This window comes from Anabrus simplex, chromosome 5 (assembly GCF_040414725.1).
Source record: "Anabrus simplex isolate iqAnaSimp1 chromosome 5, ASM4041472v1, whole genome shotgun sequence".
Classification (NCBI taxonomy): Eukaryota; Metazoa; Arthropoda; class Insecta; order Orthoptera; family Tettigoniidae; genus Anabrus; species Anabrus simplex.
Window position 1 is genome coordinate 19,760,797 of NC_090269.1, and position 27,861 is coordinate 19,788,657.

Consider the following 27,861-nt stretch of genomic DNA (forward strand, 5'->3'; position numbering starts at 1 on the left):
TTGTTAAAGAGTTTTAACAGCAGTATTAAAATCTCTTACCTCCATCTTTAGTAAGCGTTATGAAAGAATATTCAGCTGTTGAGGAGCCAGCAATATTATGGGCCTCTATTTTTATTCGATAAAAGGATGACGGGCTCAAACCAGAAACAGTAAATCTTCTCTGAGGTTTCAGCCCATTGGAAACTGAAACACATAAAGACAATTGCAGAATAGTTTGTTCACAACTGGTAAGTTTTGCATTCCATGCACATATAGGGTGGTCAGAAACAACATGAACCAAGTATATGAGTGTTAGAGGGTTAGACATGCTGATAAATAATTTAAAAGACATAATTTGATATCCTGTGCCATTGTCATTTTATCAGCTGCTGAAGTTGCCAATCAGATCACTTCGTGAGCAAATTCTAATGGGCTTTGCGAAGCAGTGTTGCTAAACCTGCACATGGCTTAAGACCGGCTTAAGCGTACCAATTGAAGAAAAACAACTTTGCCAGTGGAGAGATTTGAACACGGACCTCCGAATTGACAGGATCGTGCCATACCAAGTATGCTACAGTGATACTGGCTGAAATCCATGTTGTGTTAGTGTTTGTTGCTGATTTCTTGGCATGGCTCTCAAGCCAGTCTTAAGCCATGTGCAGATTTAGTAACAGCGTCTCGCAAAGCCCATTTGAATTTGCCCGTGAAGTGATCTGATTGGCTAACTTCAGCAGCTGATAAAATGACAATGATGCAAGATATCGAATTGTTTCTTTCAAATTATTTATCAGTATGCCAAACCCTCTTATGCTCATATACCTGGTTCATGTTGTTTCCAACCACCTTGTATACATACATATATTTTTATTAGAGACTAGCATTCAGTCTGAAAACTCATGAATAAATTGTGCAACTCCATAATCCTCTACATGGAAATAATACTGTGGCATCTTCAACTTTTAACTTGAAGTCCTACTATCTAGACCAGTGTCCACCAACTGGCTGACATGTGACGTCGCAGAGCCCGTGTGACAGAAGAGCACAGAGTGGTCAGGCACTTCAGTCATAGAGTGAGACGAAGGGATTGCCTCGCTCTGTAGTAGGCCACATGCTGTGCTGTACATAGTGGTGTTAGAAGAGGTACAGTACAGTACTCCTCACCAGCCAGAATTAAACATTCCTTCATGAATTCATCATCACTGAACGATTTAAGTTTCTTTGCAATTCAATATGTAATTTTAAAACTCAATGAACTGATGACTCACTGATTGAATGCTCAGCAGGGTTATTTATCTTTCAGTTCTGCATTTACATGTACCCGTTCTTTGCCTTGATACTGATCATAATCTGTAGCATGACACAAACTGTACTGACATTGTAAATTATATCTTTTTACAAAATTTCTACAAACTAAACATTTAGCTATAGCATTCCTGTAATTTTCAACAAAGAATTATAGATCTTCCCATAAAGATTAAAAAATTAGAGGTATAGGTAGCTTGTCGCACTGTGACGTGCTCGGTTCATTCATGCTTATGTAGTGTACTGTACCACTACTAACACCACTATGTACGGCACAGCATGTACCTACTACAAAGTGAGGCAATCCCTTCGTCCCACTCTACAACTGAAGCGCCTGATCACTCTGCACTCTTATGTCACACAGGCTCTGCAACATCACATGTCACCCTGTTGGTAGACACTGATCTAGACCAACCATGATTTTGTATTTACCCTTGTTCTTCTCTTACCCTGTATGACTGAATCCATTCCATTCCTAGGTAATCCTTCCTGCTTTACTTGACCTCAAAATCAAACCTCATGACACTATAGCCCTGATGGACCTTGGCCTATCAAGCAATTGCTGCTCAGTCTGAAGGCCTACAGATTATGATGTGGCACGTGTCCACATGATGAATATTCTTGGCCATTATTGTTGGCTTACTAGACCGGGATTGCTATCTCACCATCAGACAGCTTCTCAATTGTTCTTAGATAGGCTGAATGGACCTCGAACCAGCCTCCAGATCCATGTAAAAATCCCTGAACTGGCTGGGAATCAGACCCGGGGCCACAGGGTCTTTGTATAAAAGGCAGCCTTGCTACCGCTAGACCAACTTCACATGACTCGGCAACTAAAATGCATGTAAGTTAACTGCATTAGCATTGATTTTATTTTATTTGATTTGATTTGATTTGATTTGATTTGATTTGATTTGATTTGATTTGATTTGATTTGATTTGATTTGATTTGATTTGATTTGATTTGATTTGATTTGATTTGATTAGATTAGATTTCATAAAAGAATTCACAACATGAGTACTTGAGATGAATACCAAACCCCATGGCGCAACAGCCCCGAAGGGCCTTGGGCTACCAAGCGTCGCTGCTCAGCCTGAAGGCCTGCAGATTACGAGGCGTCATGTGGTCAGCATGATGAATTCTCTTGGCCATTATTCTTGGTTTTCTAGACCGGGGCTGCCATCTCATCATCAGATAGCTCCTCAATTGTAATCATGTAGGCTGAGTGGATCTAGAACCAGTCTTCAGATCCAGGTAAAAATCGCTGAACTGGCTGGGAATCGAACCCGGGGCCATTGGGTAAGTGAGATGAATACTACAAAGTGTAAATTTAACCTTCATTTTAAACAGAATTATCTCTATTATATTTCATATTCTTAGTCTCAGATCATCTGATAAAATAGAAAAGGAACCATAAATCATCACATGTTATAAATTGAATGTGTGTTTAACTCTAACCTATACTATCAAATGTGATGGATGAATGAAAAAGTAAAACTAGAGCTTAGAAAATGTGGTAGGTCTTTTCTGAATGATGTGTCCACTGTCACGCTGGTAATTTTGCAACTGAAAAGACCTAAAAAGCTTCAATTCTTTAAAACTTGTCTGATTTTAAAATTTAAGCTGGAATCACTTTATTTTATGTTTAGGAATCATCATTATCATCATCATCATCATCATCATCATCTTTACAAAATCTGTAAGTTCAAGTATTTGTTGAAGGTTGTGTAACCAATGGATGTTACAATTATTTCAAACAAAATGTTACTGAAGGAATATATATTGTCAGTTATGATGACTGAATGTTGTCTTACCTAGAGTCCACTGTTGATTACTTTCATGCCTGTACAATACCACAAAGTGTGTTAGTGGACAACCATTATCCGGCCATACATGTAGTCGTAGCAATACAGATGTGGAGTTGGGAGAAAGTAGTGCTGCCTTTGGTGGAAGTCCAGGAGCTTGGCCTTGTGTTCTAACAGAGAGTGTTGGACTGGGTAGAGAGCTACCAATCTTGTTGTGTGCTGTTAAGTATAGATGATATGTACTACCACACAGCAAACCCTGAAAGTATTAGAACATATGCAGATTAAATAAATATTTGTATGCAATTAGTGATATGTTAAATGTAATTCTAGCTTTTATTACAATGCATAGACAATTTCTTTTTACAATATAAAGTAGAAAATAATAACAACTGTGAAGCTTTAATTTTTTTCTAGGGCAAATGTAAAAGGTCTGTTGAACACATGGGTTAAATATAAATATTATACTACAACATACCTGTAGCAAAAACATTATTAGACAAGGGATAAAAATACACACTATTAAACAAAGAATTATATGTTTTGTTCTTAAAAAAATGTCATCAGCTTCTATCAAGTCACACTCCACCTTAATAATAGCCTAAAATGTTGGCAAATACGGTTCAAACTCGGAAAATGCTAGGATGTCTTCAACAGGCGAAGTGCAGTTCTTCAGATGCTGGGGGAGCTGGGAGAAATGAACGACTAGCATCACATTGTATCAGAATAGGGACAGTTAACATTCTAACCCTGATGGACAAAACTGAGGAGCTAGTGGAGTTTATGAAAGAGAAGGACATAGCTATCCTAGGTCTCAGTGAAATGAAATGGAAAGGAAAGGGGGAAAGAAAACTAAATGAAGGATACAGACTGTTTTACAGTAGAGGATGGGAGGCAAGAAATGGAGTAGAGATGATTATAAGAAAGGATGACCTGGAGTTTGTGGAGGAAATGAAGAAGATAAATAACAGGATGATCATAGGAATAATAAAATTTGAGATGGGAACAAAAGATCTGTTTCAAGTATATGCTCCACAAACGGGGAATAAAGAATAATTTTTAGAAAAATTCCTTGAAGACATGGAAAAATATATAGAGGATAAGGAAATAATAATAATGGGAGACCTAAATGCTCAAGTGGGAAGTGACAAACAAAGAAGTGAGCAGATCTTGGGATCATACGGTTATGGAAGTAAGAAACCGGAAGGGGATGTTTTAATGGACTTCTGTCAGCAGAATCAATTAATTATAGGGAATGCATGGTTCAGAAAGAAAAACAGTCAGAAGATAACGAGGTGTAGATGGAGAGATAGAAGCACGAAAACTCAGATAGACTATATACTAGTGGAAAAAGGACATCGGAAAGAGCTAATGGATGTTACAGCCATGCCAGAAGACGACTTGGGGAGGGGGGGGGGGGGGTAATCATAGGGCAGTGGTAGCAAAATTAAGAGTGGGAAAGGCCATTAAACTGCCAGAGAAAAGAGAAAGAAAGATTAAAGGAAAAGGATGTTGGAGAAGAATTCAAGAAAGATGTAAGAGTACAGATACCAAGGACAGATATCAGCAATGTGGAACAAGAATGGGAAAATTTTAAGAGGGCATTTGTAAGTAGTGTGCAGAGAAAACACGTGGAAGAACATCAGGAAAAATAAGGCAAAAGGCAACAAAATGGTGGAATGATAGAGTGAAAGAAAAGGTAAAAGAGAAGAAGAAAAACTTGGAAGGAATGGAAAACAAAAAAACTGAAGTAAAACAAAATATATAGAAGCAAAAAGAGATTGCAAGAAAGTAATTGCAGAGGAAAAGAAGAAAAGCTGGGAAGAATTAACCCAGGAAATCAAGGATGATTTAAATTGTAGGAAAAAAATATTATATGGAGTTGTAAAAAATAGAAAGAATGAGAAGGTGATCACTGGATTCATAAAAAGCAGACTAAACCATAAGAGATAATGGACAGATGGAAAGAATATTTCAGTGAGCTACTAAAGGTGAGACATCATGTAAGTGGAGAAATTATACAAGGAAACAAAATTGAGGAGGGAAAAATAAAAGAAGAATCAGACATTACTATGGCTGAAGTGGAATGGGCAGTTAGTAAAATGAAGATGGGAAAAGCTGTGGGAATAGATGAAGTGTCAATAGAAATGATCAAAGCAGCAGGACCAGTGGAATTGCAATGGACATACAGACTTCTCAGATGTGTGTGGAGAGAAAAGAAAGTTCCTGAAGACTGGAAAAAGGGAATAATATTACCAATATTCAAGAAAGGAGATAGGAAGATATGTGGTAACTACCGAGGAATCACAATCATCTCACATATTGCCAAAGTAATGGAAAGAATACAAGAAAAAAGAATTAAAGTTAAGGTAGGAAGCCAAATAGAAGAAGAACAATTTGGATTTAGAGGAGGCAGATCAACAGTGGAACCCATTTTCATCCTGAGACAAAATATGGAAATAAGTTCGGAATATGGGAAGGATATGATAAAGAGTTAACGACCTTTATCGATTTGGAGAAGGCTTATGATAGCATCCCTAGAACAAAAGTTTGGGAATGTCTAATAACAGAGGGATTGACAAAGAATTGAGAAACATGATAAATGCAATGTACAAAGATTGCTACAGTAGTGTGAAGACTACAGTTGGGGCATCAGAATGGTTTAGAATTGAGAATGGATTAAAACAAGGAAGTGTGTTGTCACCCTTATTGTTCTTAATGGTGATGGATGACATCATAAAGGCAGCAATGAAAGATTACAGTAGGAGGAAGATGAAGGTGATGTTGTTTGCAGATCATGTGGTGATTTGGGGTGCGAATGAAGTGGAGGTTGAAGAACAGTTAGATGCAATAAATAAAAATATTGAAAAATGGGGATTGAAGATAAATGTGGAGAAGAGTAGAACAGTGGTGATGAGTAGAGGCAAGAAAGAAGGAAAAGGAATTATCAAAGTGGGAGATAAGAAATTGGAAGTAGTATAAGACTTTAAATAACTGGGAAGTGTACTGACTGAAGATGGAAGAATAGATTTGGAAAATAACAGGAGAATACAACTGGGGAGTGCTTTCTATAAACAGGTGAGAGGACTAATATGGAACAAGGATATACCAATGGAGGCTAAAGAAGTTATGTATAAAAAGCTTATTATGTTCCTATAATGACATTTGGAGCAGAAACTTGGACAATGACTCAGAGGGATGAGAACAGAGCTGAAATGAAATTCCTGAGAAGTATGGTACAAAAAACCAGGAGAGAAATGAAGATGTATGGAAAGGACTGGGAGTACAGAAATTAAAGGACAAACTGGAGCAAAACAGATTGAAATGGTTTGGACATGTCAAACGGATGAATGAAGTAAGACTACCAAGATGAGCACTGGAAGGACAGATGACAGGGAAGAGAAGACCAGGAAGACCAAGAATGCTGTGGATGGACTTGGTGAAGAGTAGCATTAGAAAATGAAACATGGATTGGAATATCATGTCAGAAGAAGGATGGTGGAACGACAGAACAAAATGCAGATGAATCATATTTGCTCCCACCCAGTGTCAGCTGGAAATGGGGAAATGATGATGATGATGAAGATGAATATTTTTGTTTATGTCTATTTACTATTTAGGAGCATAAATTCTAGAACTTATGTCTGCCTGCAGTCTAAAATCTGGGAACTTGAAAATAGGTGCAATCACTATGGTATGAAAATTAGCCTTTCGAAGACTAAATTGATGTCAGTAGGCAAGACCTTCAACAGAAGGGAATGTCAGATTGGTGATACAAAGCTGGAACAGGTAGATATTTTAAGTATTTAGGTTGTGTGTTTTTCCAGGATGGTAATGTAGTAAGTGAGATTGAATCAAGGTGTAGTTAAAGCTAATCAGTGAACTTGCAGTTGCAATCAACAGAGTTCTGTAAGAAGGAAGTCAGCTCCCGGACGAAACTATCTTTAAATCGGTCTGTTTTCAGACCAGCTTTGTTTTATGGGAGCGACAGCTGGGTGGACTCAGGATATCTTATTCATAAGTTAGAAGTAACAGACATGAAAGTAGCGAGAATGATTGCTGGTACACAGGTAGGAACAATGGCAGGAGGGTACTCGAAATGAACTCGATGGATGAAGCTGTACACACTAACCAGCTTCAGTGGTGGGGTCATGTGAGACGAATGGAGGAGGATAGGTTACCTAGGAGAATAATGGACTCTGTTATGGAGGGTAAGAGAAGTAGAGGGAGACCAAGACGACGATGGTTAGACTCAGTTTCTAATGATTTCAAGGTAAGAGATATAGAACTAAATGAGGCCGCAGCACTAGTTGCAAATAGAGGATTGTGACAACGTTTAATCAATTCACAGAGGCTTGCAGACTGAATGCTGAAAGGCATAATGGTCTATAATGATAATGTATGTATGTATGTATGTATGTATGTATGTATGTATGTATGTATGTATGAGGACGGTTTGAAAAGTTCTCGGAATCACCGCTAGATGTCAGTGCTAGAGCAACGAGGTTCCCGCACAATAATCACACATCCTTTGTGAGTGAACACGTGGCGTGTCAGTGCTCTAGCTGCAGGAGTGTGGTAGTGACGACTCTTTGTTGTTGTTCCCGCGTAGTGATTTGTGACAATGGAAAAAAACTGAGATTCGAGCAGTGATTAAATATTTTGTAAAGAAAGGTATGAAAGCAAAGGAAATTCATGCTGACTTTCAGAACACACTGGGGGACTCTGCTCCTTCATTTTTAACTGTTGCCAAGTGGACCAGCTAGTTTAAATTTGGTCGGGAGAGCTTGGATGATGATCCGCGTAGTGGACGGCCAAAAAGTGTTACGACCCCAGAATTTATCGCAAAAGTGCATAAAATGGTCATGGAGGATCGTCGACTGAAAGTGCGGGAGATTGCTGAAGCTGTAGGGATGTCTTCTGAATGGGTATATTATATTTTAACCGAAGAATTGGGTATGAAAAAATTATCCGCAAGATGGGTGCCGCAGCTCTTGACATTGGACAATAATCGCACCAGATTGGAAATGTCCAAACAAAGTCTGGCCCGTTTTCAGTGCAACAAACAAGATTTTTTGTGCTGGTTTGTGACTACAGATAAAACTTGGGTCCACTACTATACCCCAGACAAAACAGCAGTCAAAGCAGTGGAAATATGCTGATTCACCACCACCAAAGAAAGCAAAGGCAGTGCGTTCAGCCGGAAAGGTCATGGCCTCAGTTTTCTGGGATGCAAAAGGCATTCTGCTGATAGATTATCTTCCTACTGGCCAAACAATTACGGGGCAATACTATGCAAACCTCCTAGACCAACTACAGGAAACGATACGCGAAACAAGGCCTGGTTTGGCAAGGAAAAAGGTCATCTTTCATCAGGACAACGCTCCGCCGCACACAAGTGTTATTGCCATGGCAAAACTTCATGAACTGGGGTATGAATTGTTGCCACATCCACCTTATTCACCTGATTTGGCACTATCAGACTTCTAGCTATTCCCCAAGCTGAAAATTTTCCTTGGTGGATGGAGATTTTCTACAAGGGAAGAACTGACAGCCGAATTGGAGAGGTATTCTGCAGGCCTGAAGGAATCTCATTTTTGAGATGGGATCAAGGCATTGGAACATCGCTGGACCAAATGCATTAGTCTACAGGGAGACTATGTTGAAAAAGAAAAGCAGTTCCACCGAGGTAAGATACTTGATTCTAGTACATTCTGAGAACTTTTCAAACCACCTATGTATGTATGTATGTGTGTGTGTGTGTGTGTGTGTGTGTAAATGATGTCCTGCTTTGTCTCCACTCCAGCAGTAATGCAGGACATTATTAAGGTAAGTTCTAATACATTCCCAAAAATAATATTAAACACAGATAAACATAAATATTTGAGTGTGACTTGATAGACTCTAATAATGTTCTTTTAAGAATGAAACATGTCATTCTTTGTTTAACAATGTGGTTTTTTTTATCCATTGTCTAATAATGTTTTTTCTATGGGTATGTTGTAGTATAATATTTATATTTAATCTGTGTGCTCGACAGACTGAAGAGCTTTTAAGTTACATTTAACTGAGTCAACAATGGCTTCATTTTTAACAAATTTTTCCAGGGTATTAAAGCACATCAACATTTTAATATGTTGATGTTTTAAATATTATTCGGTTGCCCTTGTCAAGATGAAATGACACAGGTTGGGTGAGTGAGAAGGCTGAAAGGTGGCACCAGCATGAAATTGCCTCTCTCTTTGAATGGGGTTTGCAGGACGTGTCCAGTGTGACCCAATGCTATCATTCTTATGTTGTCTGACAGTGAGCAACAGTCACCAAACTTTGCTAATATGTAGGCTCTTTTCTGGCTTGTTGAAACAGTTATCATGTTTCATTATCTCCACAGCTTCTTGGTAGAGATGAGCATGATACTGGTGGGTGGTAACCAGAACCTTGATTTCCTCAAATTTCTTTTCATGGTTGAGGAAAGAGAGAGCTTGCTCTGCCATCAGTGACCTTTCTGGTTGGATAAGATGATGGTGGCGCTTGTATTCTTTCAGCCCAGTGTTATTGTTGTGTTTAGTGGTAACCAATATAACCCTTCCTCCACAAAAAGGGAATACAGTACATGCATGCACTGGAAAGAAGATCCTGAGAGTTGGTAGCTGAGTATAACTGCTGAAATATTTTATTTTTTGTTGTAAAGACTGTCTCGATATTGTGACACTTCAAAACCTTGCTAATCCTGTCAGTAACTGCCGAGATGCCTTTCTCTCATGTGTGTCTTTCTGATTCTCCCCAGGTCATGGAAGGTACTCAACTGCCCTCTTGATTTTATTTTTGTTATATTCATTAGCTTGTAAAGCCGACAAGAGGTGCTTCACTTCAGTCTGGTGTAGAACTGGGTGAAACAACTTCCTGGTTCGCTCAAACTGCATCCTCATCCTTTCCCAATTTCTGGATGGGGGTGATCATTGAAGTTCTTATTGTGATAGCAATTGGTATGTGTAGGTTTCATCTGCACTGTGTGGACTAGATGACAATCTTCCCTCATCAAAGCATGTCCAGGATTGGGAGTTCTCCTTCTGTGGCTTTACAAAGTATTCATAAAATTATTAAAAACTTGTAGTTAAAATAAGGCTGATGAGCTAGACAATTCTTCTTAAACTAAAACTACACCACTATATTAAAAAAGTTCTCAATAGAGAACCGTAAAATAATTTCACCTCTTGACAGTATCATCTCTTTAGGATCTTTCATAAGTGAAAAAGTCTAAAAAGCTTCTTGATTACATCTTTCCTTCAGCTTACTGTTTATGGTCACAGTGCATTTAATGGAAATTTAAATAGTGTGCTGGAGTCATACACTACACTCCAAGCATCATAGTGTTCACCTGAAATTTTATCTATTTGTAATAATTTGTGTGTGGAGGAGTTCAAGATAAATTCTTAGTACTAACCTTGAGCTCATGACTAGTTGATCTTCGAGGAAGTGTTGTCTCTTCTATGTCTCCTTGAGAGCGGCGGTAGTTAAGAGTGAAGCCAGTCAGGGGAGCTCCACCCCTATCTCCCACCTTCCAATGCAAAAGAATACTGCTACTTGTAGCACTGGTCACATAAAGCACAGGGGCTGCTGGTGGAACTATAGACATTTAAAGATACATTCAGTATATTGTTATCTGCTTTGTGACAACATTTAAATTTACATATTACATTCATAATTTTAGGAGATGAACTAAAATATAACCTAGTTTACAAATTACCAATTTAGTTTTGCTTTAGGTCAGTTTATTTTATTTTTAGGATCAAATCATCAGTAGCTTTATGGATACAAACAAACTTATCATTGTAGATTAGGCCGCACTTTTTAAAACACAGTGTTTCTTTAGTTTTAAATGTGGCCAAATTCACATCAAATATGCTATTATAAAGATACATGAAGACAAGAAGCAAAGAAATAGGATACAAGCATGAAACAGTGCATGAGTATAATCCTTTATTTAGGAAACTGAGCCTCAAGGGGTTTGCCATAAGACACAGTATCATATGGTTTTTATGTTTTGGACTATATATGTTTCCTAAAAGAAGTACAGACAGGCAGTGTGGATAGAGGATTGAAACAAAGACTAGAGCAAAGGAAGATATACAGTACATACACTTGCTCATTACCTTTCTATTATACAGGGTTATTCAAAATTAGTACCTAAAAATGTCAATGAATAATTTTGAAACTACTGTTCAAATTTTATTCAGATGTTTGTCAAACCTCATGCCATATCATGAATTTTCAGGCCTAGCCGTCAGACTTCGCTCTACGCACTCTCCTCGCTCGTCTGGTGGGAAACGTGATGAAGTCACTATGGAGTTGTACAGTGGTGTGTTTCTGCTTGTCACAAGCACTCAACGACTGACTCACTTCCAACTTGTACTCGTTACACTGCAGTCGTCGTCGTAAAATTCTCCATACCGTAGGTTGTAGAATGATCAGTTTCAAACTTGCTTTAGGTGCAGACTTCTTTGGACATTGTGCATACGTTCCTCTCATGGCTTCCACAAGATGGTCAGCTACACTAGGGCGTTCCTGTCCGTCTTGGTGTGTTTCCACAAATCAATCATACCATGCTTTGATAGTGTTACCGTGATTTGGTGGAACAGCAGGGGTGAAAGAAGGTGCCGGGGTGAATGGGTCTAACTACCAAATCAAAGTTAATATAAAACTTTAACACGGTTATATTTTCTAAGTTTTAACAAATAAGAATAACAAAACTTTAACAACAATAACAATGGTATGGCGATTTAGAACCAAGACTTATAAGGATCGAAGATTTCAACCTTTAAACATTCTTGGGGTAGCAAGCCCTAATTTTTCAATTCTGAGCTCCTAGTTCAACTTTAACCAAGCAACAATTGTTCAAAAAGGCAGAAAACCCCTAATACATGGAGCACTTACTCACGATTAGAATATCAAGCCTCTCTGAGGCACTTTTACAACACATGAAAAGAGCTGACATGCTTTCAGTTTTCCACGCCTATTCAAGGCAACACCAAAAATATACTTTCTGGCCTTCCATGGCCTAGCTTACAAATAGAAACAGAGGTATCTCATACCCAACCTACAGGACCTTAGAGTAAAAGAAACAACCGTTAAATAAATGGCCCAAACAAAAGGAAGGAGGTGGATACTTACACTCCTCTATGTAGCTTCTTAAAACCTAAAAGGCACTAGGCCAATGAAACAGGGGCTATTCCCAAACTATGGAGGTGACTCGTATACGAGTCATTTAAGACATTAAGAAAGAGAAGAAAATCAGTTAACAAAACGTAGTCACCTCAAACCAAAATGAAGGGGAGCTCGAGAGGGTAAATCACTCTCTATCCCCGAATTACAGTTACAGATTTAATTAAGTTTTTACATAAGCTGGCAGAAAATTACATGTTTAGAAAGATAGGTTACATATTAAAGTTTCGGACCTTTCCTGTGGGTTAAACTGCTGAGCTAACAAGAAATAAGATGTTACATGGCCATTACCTTACTGAAGACCTGCTGTCTGATGAAAGAGGCGCCTCCCACCCCCTGCTTCACAACCATACACTTAGTTAGACGTAGATTAAGTGGCCAAGAGATGTGAAAATCAGCAGTTTATAAACCCTTGGGGAAGGTTCAAGACCTTTCATGAATAATTAAGCCACACCCTCTCAATTTTATTGGATACCTTACAGATACACACCAAATCGAAGAAGAAGCCAATGATTGGCTGAATAATTAATTACAGAAATTCTGGATTGGCTAAATTCGAAACTGGTGGAAAGAAAGATAAATATTGCCAACCCACAAATGAATGAACAAAATTTAGTAAAGAACAAACTTACGAATACAAAACTCCTTCAAATAAAGTTCCTTCACTTCCCACCAGGCTGCATGATCATAGTTTTTTGGCTGTGACATCTATGAGAGAATGTCCAAACTTCTTGATAAATAGTAAACAAAAAACAAGTTGAAATTCACACTGTGACATCTTCAGAGGAAAGGTTTAACCCTCATGGAGCCAAGAGCCGATCTGGTCGGCCGCTCCCCATCAGCTGGAAGAGGCCAGAGCTCCGCCTCCACTCTACTACTGTAAAGTGCCAGGCTGTTTTCAGTGGAAATACATGTATTTTAAAATTCGCGTATATCTACCGGTGTATAGCAAAAACCGACATGAAATTTTCTACATATCGACTACGTAGAATAAGAAACTGGTTTGGAATGATATAAAGAGTCAAAGACGTTTTATTGTTGATTTATAGTTGTCGATAACGTTTATCTTTAGGAAGAGAAAAATATTTTCGCACTTTCTCTCTCAATATATATGATACAAAAGAATATATGTAATTATGTATATTCTAAATACAATTCTATAGAATAACTAATTTGAACGAGAAAAATAAAAACGTAAAAAATAAAAATTCAAACATATGTCACTAATAAAAACAAGACAATTTTACTCACCGATAAAATTCGCGTGTATGTATCGGTGTTTGGCAAATACTGACAACAAATTTTCTACGTGCGGACAACATAGTATTAAAATAATTCTGAATTATTAAATAAGTAAAAAATAGTAGTTGATATTATAGTTTTTTGTTTTCAGAAAAAATAGTTTCTCGTTTTCGGTTGTAGTGTATATTAGAAAAATAACTTTACAATACAACAGAATTTACGAAATTAAGAAATGTATGGCACTAAAGCCGTGATTTGTTTTGACCTACTAAGCAGCCGCTGCTCAGTTCGGTACCTGCAGTTTACGAGGTGAATCATGGTCAGTGAGACGGATCCTCCAGACCAGGGTCGCCCTCTCACCCTCAGATATCTCCTCAATTGCAATCACTTAGGGTCATTTAGATTGAGTGAACCTCGAACCAACCCTCAGGACTAGGCGAAAATTCTTGACCTGGGTGAGAATCGAACCCATGACCACCGGGTGAGAGGCAGGCATGCTACACTTGGCCCGCGGAGACCGGCATTTAGGTAATGATAGAGGACTATATGTGACTATAAGGTTTAGCAGAGAGTAAGTGAAAAGTAAATTGAAGTATGATATGGGCGGAGAATCAGACGGCAGGGCATATTTAGGTCCAAGAACTTCCTTGAAGGAGACAGGAGGTTGAGGAATGTTGTCGGGTTCATTGGGACAAATTTCTACAAAATGTTCTCCAGAGACATTATCATATTCATTATCACTAATTTCATCTACCACCATATTCAGAGTAGCTTTAGTGCTGTTAGACACAATTAAACGTCTCTTCTTTAGCTGCGGTGATTGCGCGGACGTGTCCGGTATAATTTCGTCGCTACTCTCTGAACTAAATTCCCTATCGCTATCCCATAAATCATTCGCGTTAACTTCGCACTGTTCTAAATACTGCATTAATTTATTGTCATCAATACCTGCTGAAAAATTATCACGTGAACAACATGCCATCTTCCTGTCACAAATCCACTCACTGCAAGGAGCAATCTCTTACTGACCGGTTAGCGGTATTTGTAAACACAGGAAACGACTCTTGTGAAAGGTATAACACCCTCTTGGAACTGCCAAAGCAATTGAACCCATGAACCCACAATAATGTGTAGCCCCTTTACTACAGGTTGTAACAAAAGTATGCACGTCACTATAGGTTGCCTCAAAATTATGTATATCACAGAATTTTAAGCCGGCCGATGTAATCGGCTCTGGCAACTTCCAACTGGATTATTAACGGCCGACCAGATCGGCTCTGGCAATTTAGAGGGCGGATGCTCGCACTACCGCCTGGCACCAAGAGAGTTAAGTAGGTCCCGTTTTAAGTTCAGTGTTTCTCCAGTAGAGGAGTTCCAATTGGCGCAAGATTTAAACGTGCGGCGTAGAGGTGTACCTCCTGGTACAGATAGTTTTCAACTATTGTGGAGCTTTCGGATACTTTGCTCTGAAATGTCTTTGTACGGTAATTTGCAATTTCATTTCATGAAATCACAGACAACACGGCATGCACTCTGCAATATTGTACACCTCCATGGTGACTGCATTATGTTTCCTGCCAGATGAGCAAGGAGAGTGCATGGAGCGAAGTCTATCGGCTAGGCCTAAAACTAGAGTGGCATGAGGTTTGACAAATATCTGAATAAAATCTGATCAGTAGTTTTGAAATTATTCATTGATATTCCAAAATCATTCATTGAAACTTCCAAATAACTAATTGAGAATAACCATGTATATTGTATATTTTTACTCAAATGTTATAAAAATATTTCATCCTTATGGTAAAATAATAACAGACTTGGTTGTTATTTATACATATTTGTATACATTTATACATAAATGTATGTCATCCTTAATAATAATAATAATAATAATAATAATAATAATAATAATAATAATAATAATAATAATAATAATAATCAAGTCTGTTATTATTTTACCATAAGGATGAAATTATTATTATTATTATTATTATTATTATTATTATTATTATTATTATTATTATTATTATTATTATTAATATTATTATTATTATTATTATTATTATTATTATTATTATTATTATTATTATTATTATTATTATTATTATTATTATTATTATTATTATTATTATTTCATGTGGCTATTTCTAGCTAGGTGCAGCCCTTGTAAAGCAGACCCTCCAATGAGGGTGGGCGGCATCTGCCATGTGTACGTAACTGCATGTTATTGTGGTGGAGGACAGTGTTATGTGTGGTGTGAGAGTTGCAGAGATGTTGGGAACAGCACAAACACCTAGCCCCCAAGCCGTTGGAATTAACCAATGAAGCTTAAAATCCCTGACCCGGACGGGAATCAAACCCGAAACCCTCTGAACCGAAGGCCAGTACGCTGACCATTCAGCCAATGAGTCGGACATATCCTTAATAATGTACAGTAGGTATTACAAGAAGATTTTTTAATCTTTTGTGTTCAATTTACATTTAAATTCAGTGAGAGTGGAATGATCAAAGTGAACAGTGTCATACAGCATATAGCACAATTGTTTAGTTATATTTTCTACCTCAAAGTTGGTGGATATATATTACTTCAACATCCACTAATGGTCTTGTCAAGACTGACAGGTATAGGATTTTCTGTGTAAAATCTGACCACTCGCACAGAGCTAAACCAAGGATGGCCAGCTTGCTGGCTTCCCCCATACCCACAGCCCACCTGGCTGTCTGCCTCGCTTCCTGTGCTTCACTTCCCACGCTGTAGTCAGTACTCCACATTTGTTCATGAAGATGGGAAGAGTTACCTTTAGAGCAACATATTTTTGTATGTAAATATAATTATAAATATAAATGGGTTCATTGCATTCATATAGTCTAGAACTTTAATTCATGATCTTGTGGAAAAGTTTGAGACTACAGTACTGTAAGTGCTAAACTAGAAACACATACAAAAACATACATAGTTAACAGAAGGAAAATTACATAAGTTTGGTGGAAAACTTCTTCAGTGTTTGCCATGAAAATCACTACTGAAATTAGCATAGCAAGTTGTGGTTTCAGTGACTTCCACACTTATAGCAACAAAATTATTAGAACTCAAACCTTACAAATGCACTCGGGTTCTTGTCTTTTGGCTGTGGAAGGACATTTCCAGCATTTGATATGAGGTAAGAGTTTATTTTAGTTTCTTGTACTGTATATTGTCGTTGCACCTTGAAAAACTGCTATGTGATATATTTCAGCTTAGAACTCTGACCAGAAAGGTTCTGTCGTCTAAGGTTCAGTATTGCATGAACTATTTCAGCAAATTTTTGTTCTAAGTGATACATGTGCTGCCTGTCATCTTGTGTCTGGTATCTGTGTGTTGTTTTATATGAAAACCCTGTAGTAAGGACATGAGCTGCAAGGGAGTGACTTTGGGAAATTATTTTCTGGAGATTTTATGTGATAGACATTTAGTTCATAAACTATTATCAAATTCAAAATTACAGGATTTTTGTAGGAAATGAAAATAAAATAAAATAAAATTTTAACAGCATGCTGTTGTTCTTTATTAATAAGAATGTACTGTATGTTCAATAAATTTCCAAGTCCTTTGAAATCATTTAAGAAAAGACTTGGTAAACAATTGGTAGGAAACCTGCCACCTGGGCGACAGTCCTAAATTCAGATCAATGATGATTGATTGATTGATTGATTGATTGATTGATTGATTGATTGATTGATTGATTGATTTATTCTGGTAGGTAAAGCATTCTGCCATCTAGTAGGCCTAGAGTAAAGTGGAACACTGAAATTGACGAGCAGCCAAACATATAACATCAAATTAAAATACCTGCATATGGTGGCTGAGACCATATTATTATTATTATTGTTACAGGGATACCATGGTTTACAGAGGTGAAAGAAGGTGCGGGCATGAAGACAGTCAGAAGATTAGTTTAAAACTTTAGAGCTATATTTCTTTCTCTGCTATCTTTTGGTTTCTTTTCAAAGTCTCAAATTTACAAATTCAGGTACAAAGGTTCGTAAGATTGGGTAACAATTTTAGAAAATCGAATAATAATCAGTTAACAAATTTGAGCTTGAAGCTCCCTAATTATAAATTCTCCACGAACGCTGAGGCTCCTTTCAACAAACAGTCAAGGAGATATATCTCCCAATTTCTTTTACATCGATAGTAAGAACATCTTTGCTCTATCAATTATCTAGGAGACTACACTCCAAACATTCTATCATTCCAGATTTCCAAAGGCACTATTTAACCTTTACATCAATAGGAAGAGCATCTTTGCTCTATAAATTTATACTCAGTGATCTATTCTCAAAACTTCACATCTTCCAGGTCTGTCAAAGGCACAACCTACAGTTTACACAATAGAACAGTATTCACTATTTTAAATGCAAAACAGTCTAACATCTTTACATGAAAAGAATGAAATAGATTTTAACAGGGATACCGAGTACCCATTCTACCAGGCCTTTGTGAAAAACAACAAAGTTACTGGTCCAAAAATCAAAATGGTGAGAAGGCGGACACTTGCGGTCCTTGAAATTGAAATGATAACCTTACAACCCTATTCAGGCTTATGGCCCGAAGCTACAGTGGCTAAGCCTATACTACCGAGGTGACTAGTCACCTCAAAATTAAGTTGAGAGGGAATACGAGAGGGTATCTCACTCTCTGTTTCCTGATTTTGGAAAAGTTCTTTCAACTTGTTTGAAATTTACATTTTAGAAAAGTGAAGTTACATTACTAAATGTTTAAAACCTTCCTCTCGAGCTAACTTTAAAAGACTATTAGATTGTAGACTGGATCTTGAGCTGGTGGACCTCCTGAGGATGGACGAGGCGCCTGTGCCTCGCTTTACGAACACACACATAGTAGACTGGATCGATCAGTAAGACAACTTGGTCTAAAATTTTTTTTTTTGCTTTATGTCGCACCGACACAGATATGTCTTACGGCGATGATGGGATAGGAAAGGCCTAGGAAGTGGAAGGAAGCGGCCGTGGCCTTAATTAAGATACAGCCCCGGCATTTGCCTGGTGTGAAAATGGGAAACCACGGAAAACGATCTTCAGGGCTGCCGACAGTGGGGATCGAACCCACTATCTCCCGATTACTGGATACTGGCCACACTTAAGCGACTGCAGCTATCGAGCTCGGTGATCCGAAAATGTGCCAGCGTTTATAGCTGAGGGGAAAGTTCCAGAAAACTCTGGGCTAAGGCCCAGCACACACCCGTAATTCTTATTGGATAATTAAATAAATACCAGAAAATTTTGATTGGGTGAAAAATAAATATACAAAATTTTCTATTGGCCAACATCTAAATTTGGCGGGAAGAGATAGAAGTGTTGTAAACTTTAACACACCAAAAAAAAAAAACAAAGAATAAACAATTCAGTTTAGTAAATCTTAACGTGCAAAATTACTCTACAATTTTAATAGTTCATCTTCACATCAGAGAGCATAACATAAATTTATAGCAGCGACATCTGTAAAGAAATGTCCAAACTTCTTGTATTAGCTGTTGCAAATTTCATATAACAGATGGCATTCTCCAAGGTGCTTAATTTAAATGTACAGGGCGGGTGCACCTCCAGTACAGATCTCTCTCCCCCCCCAGAAGTCCTTCCTCGGGTGACACAGTTTGAAATTTTGCTTTTTAGAAAAATTTGAAGTTGAATTTTACAGACAAAAAATTTCTTGATAAAAGTTCATTTGTAAGTAATTATGTTGAAAACAAGTCTTGAAGTCTTCCTGAAGCCGTAGAAGTACAGTTCAAGTTTGACGGCAAGAGCAGCCGCCACTGCTGATAACCGGGTGGGGTTCCCCGGACGCCCCAAGTACCCTCAGATACATCTGTCCCACTTCCATGAGAGGGGTAGACATGGTAATGGTCGCCACAGATCAGATATTGAGACACTGCTCCCAGATGAAGTAGGCGGTTGTGTTACCAGCCCTTGCTGGTAAGGATGGTGCCCAAGTATGCCGTCATGAAGGAGACTGGGGCATAGCAGGGAGGGCCCTTACCCCACGCTAGCATCACTCGCCAGATGTTGTGACTCGGCCGCAGATAACTAGTAAGGCACTGAAACAGTAATATACTGGGCGACAGTGGTGTTTCTATGGAGAGAGTGAATTTTGTTTATATTTAAGCTGCAGTTTCAGATGAGGTGGGTGGCATCGAGGATGTGTATGTGAATTGCAGGCTTGGTTTTTGAGGTAGGGGAAAAGGTAATGGCAGCCGGGCAATGGAAGAAAGGCAAATTTTTAACAGAGGGGAAGGTTTTTACAGGATGATATACAGCAACAAGGTAATACCATGGATGCATATGGCTGGGGCAGAAGGCATCCCCATACTGCTTACAAAATAATTTAACTAATGAATTTTAAGTTTCTGAGCTGTTAAGGAAAGAAATATAACTGTTTTTTTACTGCCATGACTTAGCAGCCTATACTGAAAAATAAGGATTTCATACAGGTTTAATTTGGGAAAGATGCACACTAAATATCCTCTCAGTGACTGGGTTGCTCACCAAAAGTATGACCGGTATTAAGAAATCCAAAATAATACATGGCCTATGAAATCTGGGGGCAAGCTGGCCTGTGGGTACAAAATTCTTAACCATAACCTGATCTCCGACCTTTAAATTGCTGGGCCGACATCTACGATCATATCTCTCCTTAACTCTTCTATAAGAGGCCTTAAGGTTAATTTTAGCCTTTTTTCACAGGCCCCTGATATTATCGGGAGCTATTGTCTCAGGAAATATCTCATTGATGGACAAAAGATTAGACAACGGCGTGTTAGGTACAAACTTGAATATGAGAGAGGCAAGCGTAAACTTATGTGACTCGTGAACAGCCAAATTTAGTGCAAAAGCTATCCAATGCAAGGAAGTATCCCACCCAGAATGATATTCATAATGAAAGGCTATCAAAGTAGATTGAAGATTACGATTAACCTGCTCAGCCAGAGATGGTTGAGGATAGTAAGTCGATGTAGTTACGTGTGATATGGACAGATCAAAACAGAATTTTTGGAATAAGTTAGATGTGAAAGCCTTTGCATTATCGGAAACTATATATTGACAAGGACCAAAAGAAGCAACGATAGTATTAAGGCAAGAAATGGTCGACTGAGCAGTAGCCAGCTTAGTCAGAAATAACCATGAAATTCTAGTGAAGGTATCTACACATACAAGGATGAACTTATTCCCATTCTCCTTCGATTGAGGGAAGGGTCTGACATAGTCTACATACAAACGCTCCATAGGGTGGGATGCTTGATGCAATGACAATAGGCCTAACTTAGTCGACATTGTGAACTTACTAAGCAAGCAAGATTTATAAGCTTTAACCATTTCTCTGATTTTGCCATTCATACTCTTCCAGATAAACTCTGATCTTCTCTCTAGTTTTGAAGATGCCTAATTGCCCCCTAATGGGATCTCATGATGATATTTGAAGATCATGGGCACAAGAACAGTTGGAACCGCTACTTTCATTTTCTGATCATGCCTTGAAGGGCAGCACAGAACCCCATTCCTCAGCACATAAGGGACAACATGTTCCCCAACAGAAAGGGTTTACATTATAGGAGCCAACACTGGATCTTCCCTTAGATATTTCTCAATGTCATGAAACAACATAGGGGCATCCATCAGAATAGCACTAACACCCAGAAAGTATGGGCATGGAAGGAGAAGAACTGTCCTCCTGTTCGCTGGGCTCAATGTCATTAGAAAACATTCAGCTTAGTCCATCTGCGACTGCATTTTCTGATCCTCTAATGTGTCGCACATCAAATTGAAAGGCTGAAATTTTGATAGCCTAATGGATGGTACGTCCAGTAAGATGAAGCCTAGCTAAGACCCAACTTAAAGCTTGATTGTCTGTTTCTAATTCAAATTTGACATGCTCCAGATAACGGCAGAATTTCTCCAAGGCAAACAGGGCTGGAAGTCCTTCCAATTCATAGATGGAGTGCTTGGCTTCTTGAGCCAATAAAGTCCTAGATGGATAGGCAATAGGCTGCCTTCTGAATTCCGTTTCTTGAAGAAGGAAAGCAGCAACAGCAGATGAAGTGGCATCGGTTTGGACTATGAATTTCGTAGAGAAATCAGGCATGGCTAATACTGGGACATTACAAAGAGCTAACTTAAGATCTTCAAAAGCAGCTTGCTGTGATGGTTCCCATTTGAACTTGACGTCTTTCCTACGAAGTTGGTTTAGGGGCGCCACCCTATTAGCAAAGTTAGGAATAAATTTCTTGAAGACATTCACCATGCCTATAAACCTAGCGATTCCTTTCACATCCATAGGCTGCTTGAAGTCACAAATAGCCTGCGTTCTGGAATAGTCAATAGCAACACCATCGGGCAGCACGATATGCCGTAAGAATTACATAGAAGACTTAGCAAAAGCCACCTTAGATAATTTAACGGTCAACCCAGCCTTACGAAGGTGATTTAGAATTTCCTTCAGATGATCTAAGTGTTCTTCAAAGGTCTCCAAGAACATGACGACACCATTGAGATAATGATAAAGATATTCAAATTTGATGTTGGCAAAGACTCTATCCAGCTGCACCCATGGGGAGCCCGAAAGGCACGTGGTTGTATTCAAACAAATTCTAATCAGTGGTGAAAGCCATTAGATGTTTGGATTCTTCTGCCAGATGTATCTGATTATATGCTTGATTCAGATCTAAGATGGTAAAGAACTTCGCCTTGCAAAACCATGAGAAACAAGAATGAAGATCAGGAAGGGTACCACTGATTTTAATACAACCTTACGGTTTAAAACCCTGTAATCAATGACAGGTCTGAAACCACCTTGGGGCTTTGGTACAAGAAAAATGGGCAATGAATACGCTGACTTTGAAGGTCCAATAATACCATCTTTTTAACATTTGATCAATGATCTCTGTCAGAGCCTTCATTTTTGGTGGAGATTGCCTATATAGAGAAATTTGTACAGGAATTGAATTCGTAACCTCAATCTTATACTCAGTCTGGTTAGCGACACCAAGGGTTTCTGAAAATACGTCAGGATAAGACTGACACAACCTTCTAATACTTTCAGCCTAGTCCTCAGGTAGATGCCTAAGATCTAATGATATCTCACCCTGGGTAGGCAAAATAGATGAAAATGACACAGAATTACATTTCAAAAGACGAATATTAACGTTACTATCAAATTGGAATGTGCACGACTTGCTCTTAAGATCGAGCACAAGACCCAATATTACAGGGCAAGACAATTGTTTAGCTACAAACAATTTAGTTTTCCAAGTGAATTTTGAAATATGGATTTTATCAAAAATGAAGCCTAAAATATCTAATGGTGAAGAATTTGCCAAAATGCATTTAATAGAAGAAAAGCACTAGCCTGGAAATTTACAGCCAGTTTTCAATTTAGAGTATCACTCCTCTGAAATAATGGAGCTAACTCTTCCTGAATCTAATAGCGCCATGACAGGTTCGTTATTTACCTCAATTTTAAGATATGGCACAAAACCTGGGGTCTCAGAAGCAATTCTAAGGTATTCCCTAGGGCCTCTGGATTTTTCGCTGAAGGATTCTTTGCCTGATTTAACGGGGGGTGAGCCTTAGAAAGCTGAACATTTTGACTCAGCTGATGACACTAGTCACTTTCTATCACCTGAGTTAGTGGAGGCAGCATCAGAAGTTGAAGAGGAAGATGTGCTGTTATGTGAAGTGCAATTTCTTGCTAGATGGAATGACCCACACTTAAAACAACCTTGGGATGGACCTGCTCTGTTCCTAGTTCCACTAGATTATACCAAGGGACACTTATATCTAAGGTATTCAGTCAATCCACATGCGTAACACGTGCGTGTGGGGAAGGTTCGACGAGGTGGTGACCGAGAACTGTTAGATGATGGAGGGGGCTCCCTGGTGACTTGTAAAGTGTCAACATACATCACTCCCTCTGCTGACATTGACTTTGCCTTAAGTTCAGAAAAGGTTTGAGGTTAAGAAGCAAAACATAAGTACGACCTATAAGCTGGAGAAATTCCTTCTACAATGGTTTGCACAGTTTGATCCTCCAGAAAATGAAGAGCGAATACCCTAGTATAAAATTGAATGTCTTTGCTGAAATCAGCCTAGTTCTCGTCCATCCTCTGTACTCAAAAGTAGTACTTCTTTATTAACAATGAAATTGCTCTAGCTGGAATAAAGTTAGCCAGAAGATGGGCATGGAAATCTTCAATAGCACATCTTTCAGCTATTGCTTTCACAATTTTGTCCAAGAGGACACCTACAGAATATGGATAAATAATTTTTAAAATTTGAGAATGAGACTGAGTAAATACCAAAGCATGATCTTGAAATTCAACTAGGAGTCTTAAAAAGGATATTACCTCATTAGTTGAATTTACTGAAAACTTGGATCCTTTAAGCAACATGGCTAATGGGTGGGGCAAGCTGCTGAAACCTGGCGAAATAATGGGGGATGGCATTGGAGATTGAGAGGGTTCAAAAACAGCATTACTCATAAAGAAACGTGGAAGTTGTTTTAAATGATCAGAAATTTGTTCCAATGGGGCTGATGTTTGTTGTGAAGCCACCGATTTCCTACTCTCAGCAGACCTACTAGAGTCCTCTTCTGTTAAGTTGACAGTTTGAACATGGTCACTTTTAGCACTAGTGGCCCTGGACAACAATTGACTAACCCTATTAGACATGTCAGACAGGTGTTTGACCAAGTTACTAGCTTCCTTAGGATGATCATCCTTCAATTTTAAAGACAGTAGGTCCCTGTCCCTATTGTAAAATGAAATAATCTAGCTTGAACGCTCTTAAGTTGATTAGTAGAAGGGTCACTTACTTTAAAGAAACTTACAACTGATGCTAGCTCAGTGGTATCATCAGTGATAGTGGACAGAGCCTCATCAATGTCCTTCTCCCCAAATACTGGGATACAAATGGGAAACTCTTATTATGGGAGATTCTTTAAGTCTGGAAATATATGCTGCAACCATGCCACCAGACTGGACCTTCCTAATTAGAAGTTCATAAATCAATTCCAAACAAGCTTAAAACTTGGAAGCATCCTGATTGGAGGAAAGGGGGATGGCAGCTAGACCATGTTTGTATGGATAAATTTTTCCATAACGAAATTTATAATGTAAAAGTATTAAGAGGAATAGATACTGTTTCTGATTACTACATTGTCAAAATTAAACTTAAATTCACACAACTAAAAAAGAAGAATATCAAAACTAAGTAAAGAGGAATTATGACCCACACAATTTAATAAAAAATGACAAATATACGGAAGTCATGCAAACAATAAAATCGACAGATGACCTTGAAGAATTGATCCAGTTCTCAAAATACAAGCTGAAAATTTAGCTCCATAGAACTTTCATAGAAAAACATGCCTGGTGTATAACAGAATGTGACGAAATTCATAAAGAGAGAGATCAGGCATGGTTAAAATTCCGAGCCCATAAATCAGAAGGAAATGCTATCAACCTAAGAGATATCAGGAAGAAATTCCCACAAAATATTAGAAAAATTAAGAGAGAATTTCATAAGGATATAATATATTCCATTGAACTTAATTATCATAACACCAATTCTAGAGACTATTATAACATTTTTGGAAGACAACTGCAGAAATATGTTCCTCCTACATTAATGTTGAAAGATGAAAATGGAAAAATAGTACATAACAGTAGTGAAAATTCTGAGATTATGCCAAAGCACTCAGTAAACTTCTGAACTGTGAAGAACCTAAGGAACTATTACACATTAATACAAATACTCCAATAAAAATCAAATTTAATAACACAGACCCTCCAACATTTCAAGAATTAGAAAAAGCACTAAAAGAACTTAAAAATTATAAGACATGCAGAGAAGACCAGGTTTTTGTAGAGATGTGGAAATATTCAAGTAATACGATTCGGATTTCCTTATACATGGCTTTAACAAAAATTTGCATCACTGAGCAGTTTCCAGAACATTGGACAACAGCCTTAATACACCCTCTTCATAAAAAGGGAGATAAGAGTAATCTGGATAATTATAGAGAATTGTCTATCTTGGACTGCACATACAAGATTTTTTCCAAGATCTTATATAAAAGAATTTAAGAACAACTAGAGAAAGAGTTAGGAGAATACCAAGGAGGATCTAGACCCTGGAGAAGTTGTGCTGAACAGATTATCACTCTAAAATTAATAATGGCATACTACAGAAAACAAAACAAGCCTATAGTAATAAAATTTGTTGACTTTCAGAAGGCATATGATTGATACATAGACCTTCAGTGTTAAATATTTTATGGAATTTTGGACTCCATTTTAAATGTATTAAACTGATAGAACTTACTTTAAGTAATATCCTATCAAAAGTAAAGTTTAGAGGAGGGGTTTCTGAACCATTTTTGATTTGACTGAGACTGTTTATCACTATTTAATTGTGCATTAGAATTTATAATAAGGGAATGGTACAAGATCAACCCAAAGAACATAAAAGCAGGAAGCTCCAAACAAAATTTTTTAAATTGTTTAATGGATTTGTTGATGTCCTTGCTCTATTGTCCAACAATATTCCGGAAACTTGACAACAAATTAAATCTCTACACAAAATAGCACAAAAAATAGGTCTTAAAGTATCCTTTGAAAAACTGAGATCATGTTTACATATCTCCCACTGGTAAACAAAATAACAATTGATGGGCAAGAAATAAAAATTGTTGATAAATTTAAGTATTTAGGAGAAATCGTAACTTATAATCTTAATGAGAAACCAGCTTGGCATAACAGAATAAATAAATTAAACAAAACAAATTAGATTACCAAGACTGCATACACTAAAGAAAGTTTATCGATAGCAGCAAAATTAAGACATTATAAAACAGTCACACAGCCAGAAATAACTTACACTAGTGAAACGAATTTTGAAACTACTAATACACCTGGAACAGACAAAATACTTAAAACAAAAAAGAAGAAGAATTAGAACATGCATAAATAAACAGTGTCAAGTTAATGTACAATGGAGAATAGCATCAAATAAAACAATTTATAAGGAAATTGAACCAGTATTGAGCACGATTAGGAAATAACACCTGACACCAGAATTAGCAGAAGAATAATTGAATAATTATGGAATAGCAAGACCAGGACTAAATGGATCACAGAAATTAAGGAAGATATTAAAGAACTACAAATAACAATAGACGATCTCAAAGCCAAAACAGAAAATATTAAGATACTTCTAGACACACACACCAGGATACAGACCAAGATCAATGGGAGGGTATTTTCAACAGAACAAAGGAAGGCAGCATCTCTCAGAATGAAAAAATATTGGGCTGATAGGAAATCAAGAAATCCTTTGTTAAATTGACTAGAGTGGTCCAATGTAGGCCATAAAATGTAAAATAAATAAAATTATTATTATTGTTGTACCGGAAGTACACCAACTCTGTTCATTTAAAGTGAGCAGTGAAACTTATCTTTGAAGAAGTTCCAAACTTTGTCTTCAGATGTCTCTACTGTTGACTAATGTGCTCCCTCTGGTGGGAAGATGAACAATTAATTTTCAAAGAAATTTGTAGTTTCTAAGTTTGCAAAACTATAATATTTATGGAGACTTTTCTGTGTTCTTAGGTTACTAGCACTGCCATCTCTTCCTTCTTCTTCAAAGGTTTCGACCAATCAGGAATTTAGGATCTTTATTAAACTAACCAATAGAAATTGTGGGTGTGTACAGGGCTTCGGCCCAGAGAGTTCTGGAAACTTCCTCTCCGCTCTAAAAGCTGGGAAATTTTGGGCCATGTTGTCTTTTCCACCGCTCCAGTCAAGAGGTTTAGAGTGTGTTGGAGGCAGGGGGCAATCCTCGCCCATCGTTGGAAGGTCCGCTAGCTCAAGGTAATGGAAGACATCTTTTAATCATGTGATAGTCTCAGAAAGCGGACTTGAGGGGAAGGTTTCAAAATTCTTTCATAATGTAAATTTCAATCTTTCAATGTAAATTTTCAAGTCTAAAAACCTTATTCTAACTTGGGGAATAAAAAGTGTGAACCTTCTTTTAATTCCCATTCAACTTGGAATTGGGGTGACTATAATTTTGCAAACTTTAAGATTTATCTCTTCCTTTTGGAATTTGAATTTTCTCTCCATCTAGTCACCTCTGTAGTATAGGCTTAGCCTCTGTAATGTTGGCCCATAAGCCCACATAGGGTTTTAGAGTTCCAGTGTGTAATTCCAAAGGAGTGCAAGTGCTTGCCTTCTAACATTTTGGTTTACGGCCGATATTAAA

At 37.8% G+C, this 27,861-nt stretch overlaps 1 protein-coding gene across 1 annotated transcript in view; it reads right to left on the reverse strand.

Moving 5' to 3' along the window:
* LOC136874332 (cell adhesion molecule Dscam2) overlaps positions 1-27,861 on the reverse strand; it is a 1,095,748-nt gene that overhangs the window by 73,989 nt on the left and 993,898 nt on the right. Inside the window, exons 24-26 of the mRNA XM_068227756.1 lie at positions 10,532-10,713; positions 3,097-3,346; positions 40-183 (exon numbers count right to left, since the gene is read on the reverse strand). Coding sequence (XP_068083857.1) covers positions 40-183; positions 3,097-3,346; positions 10,532-10,713 — 576 coding nt within the window. The remainder of the gene's footprint in view (positions 1-39; positions 184-3,096; positions 3,347-10,531; positions 10,714-27,861) is intronic.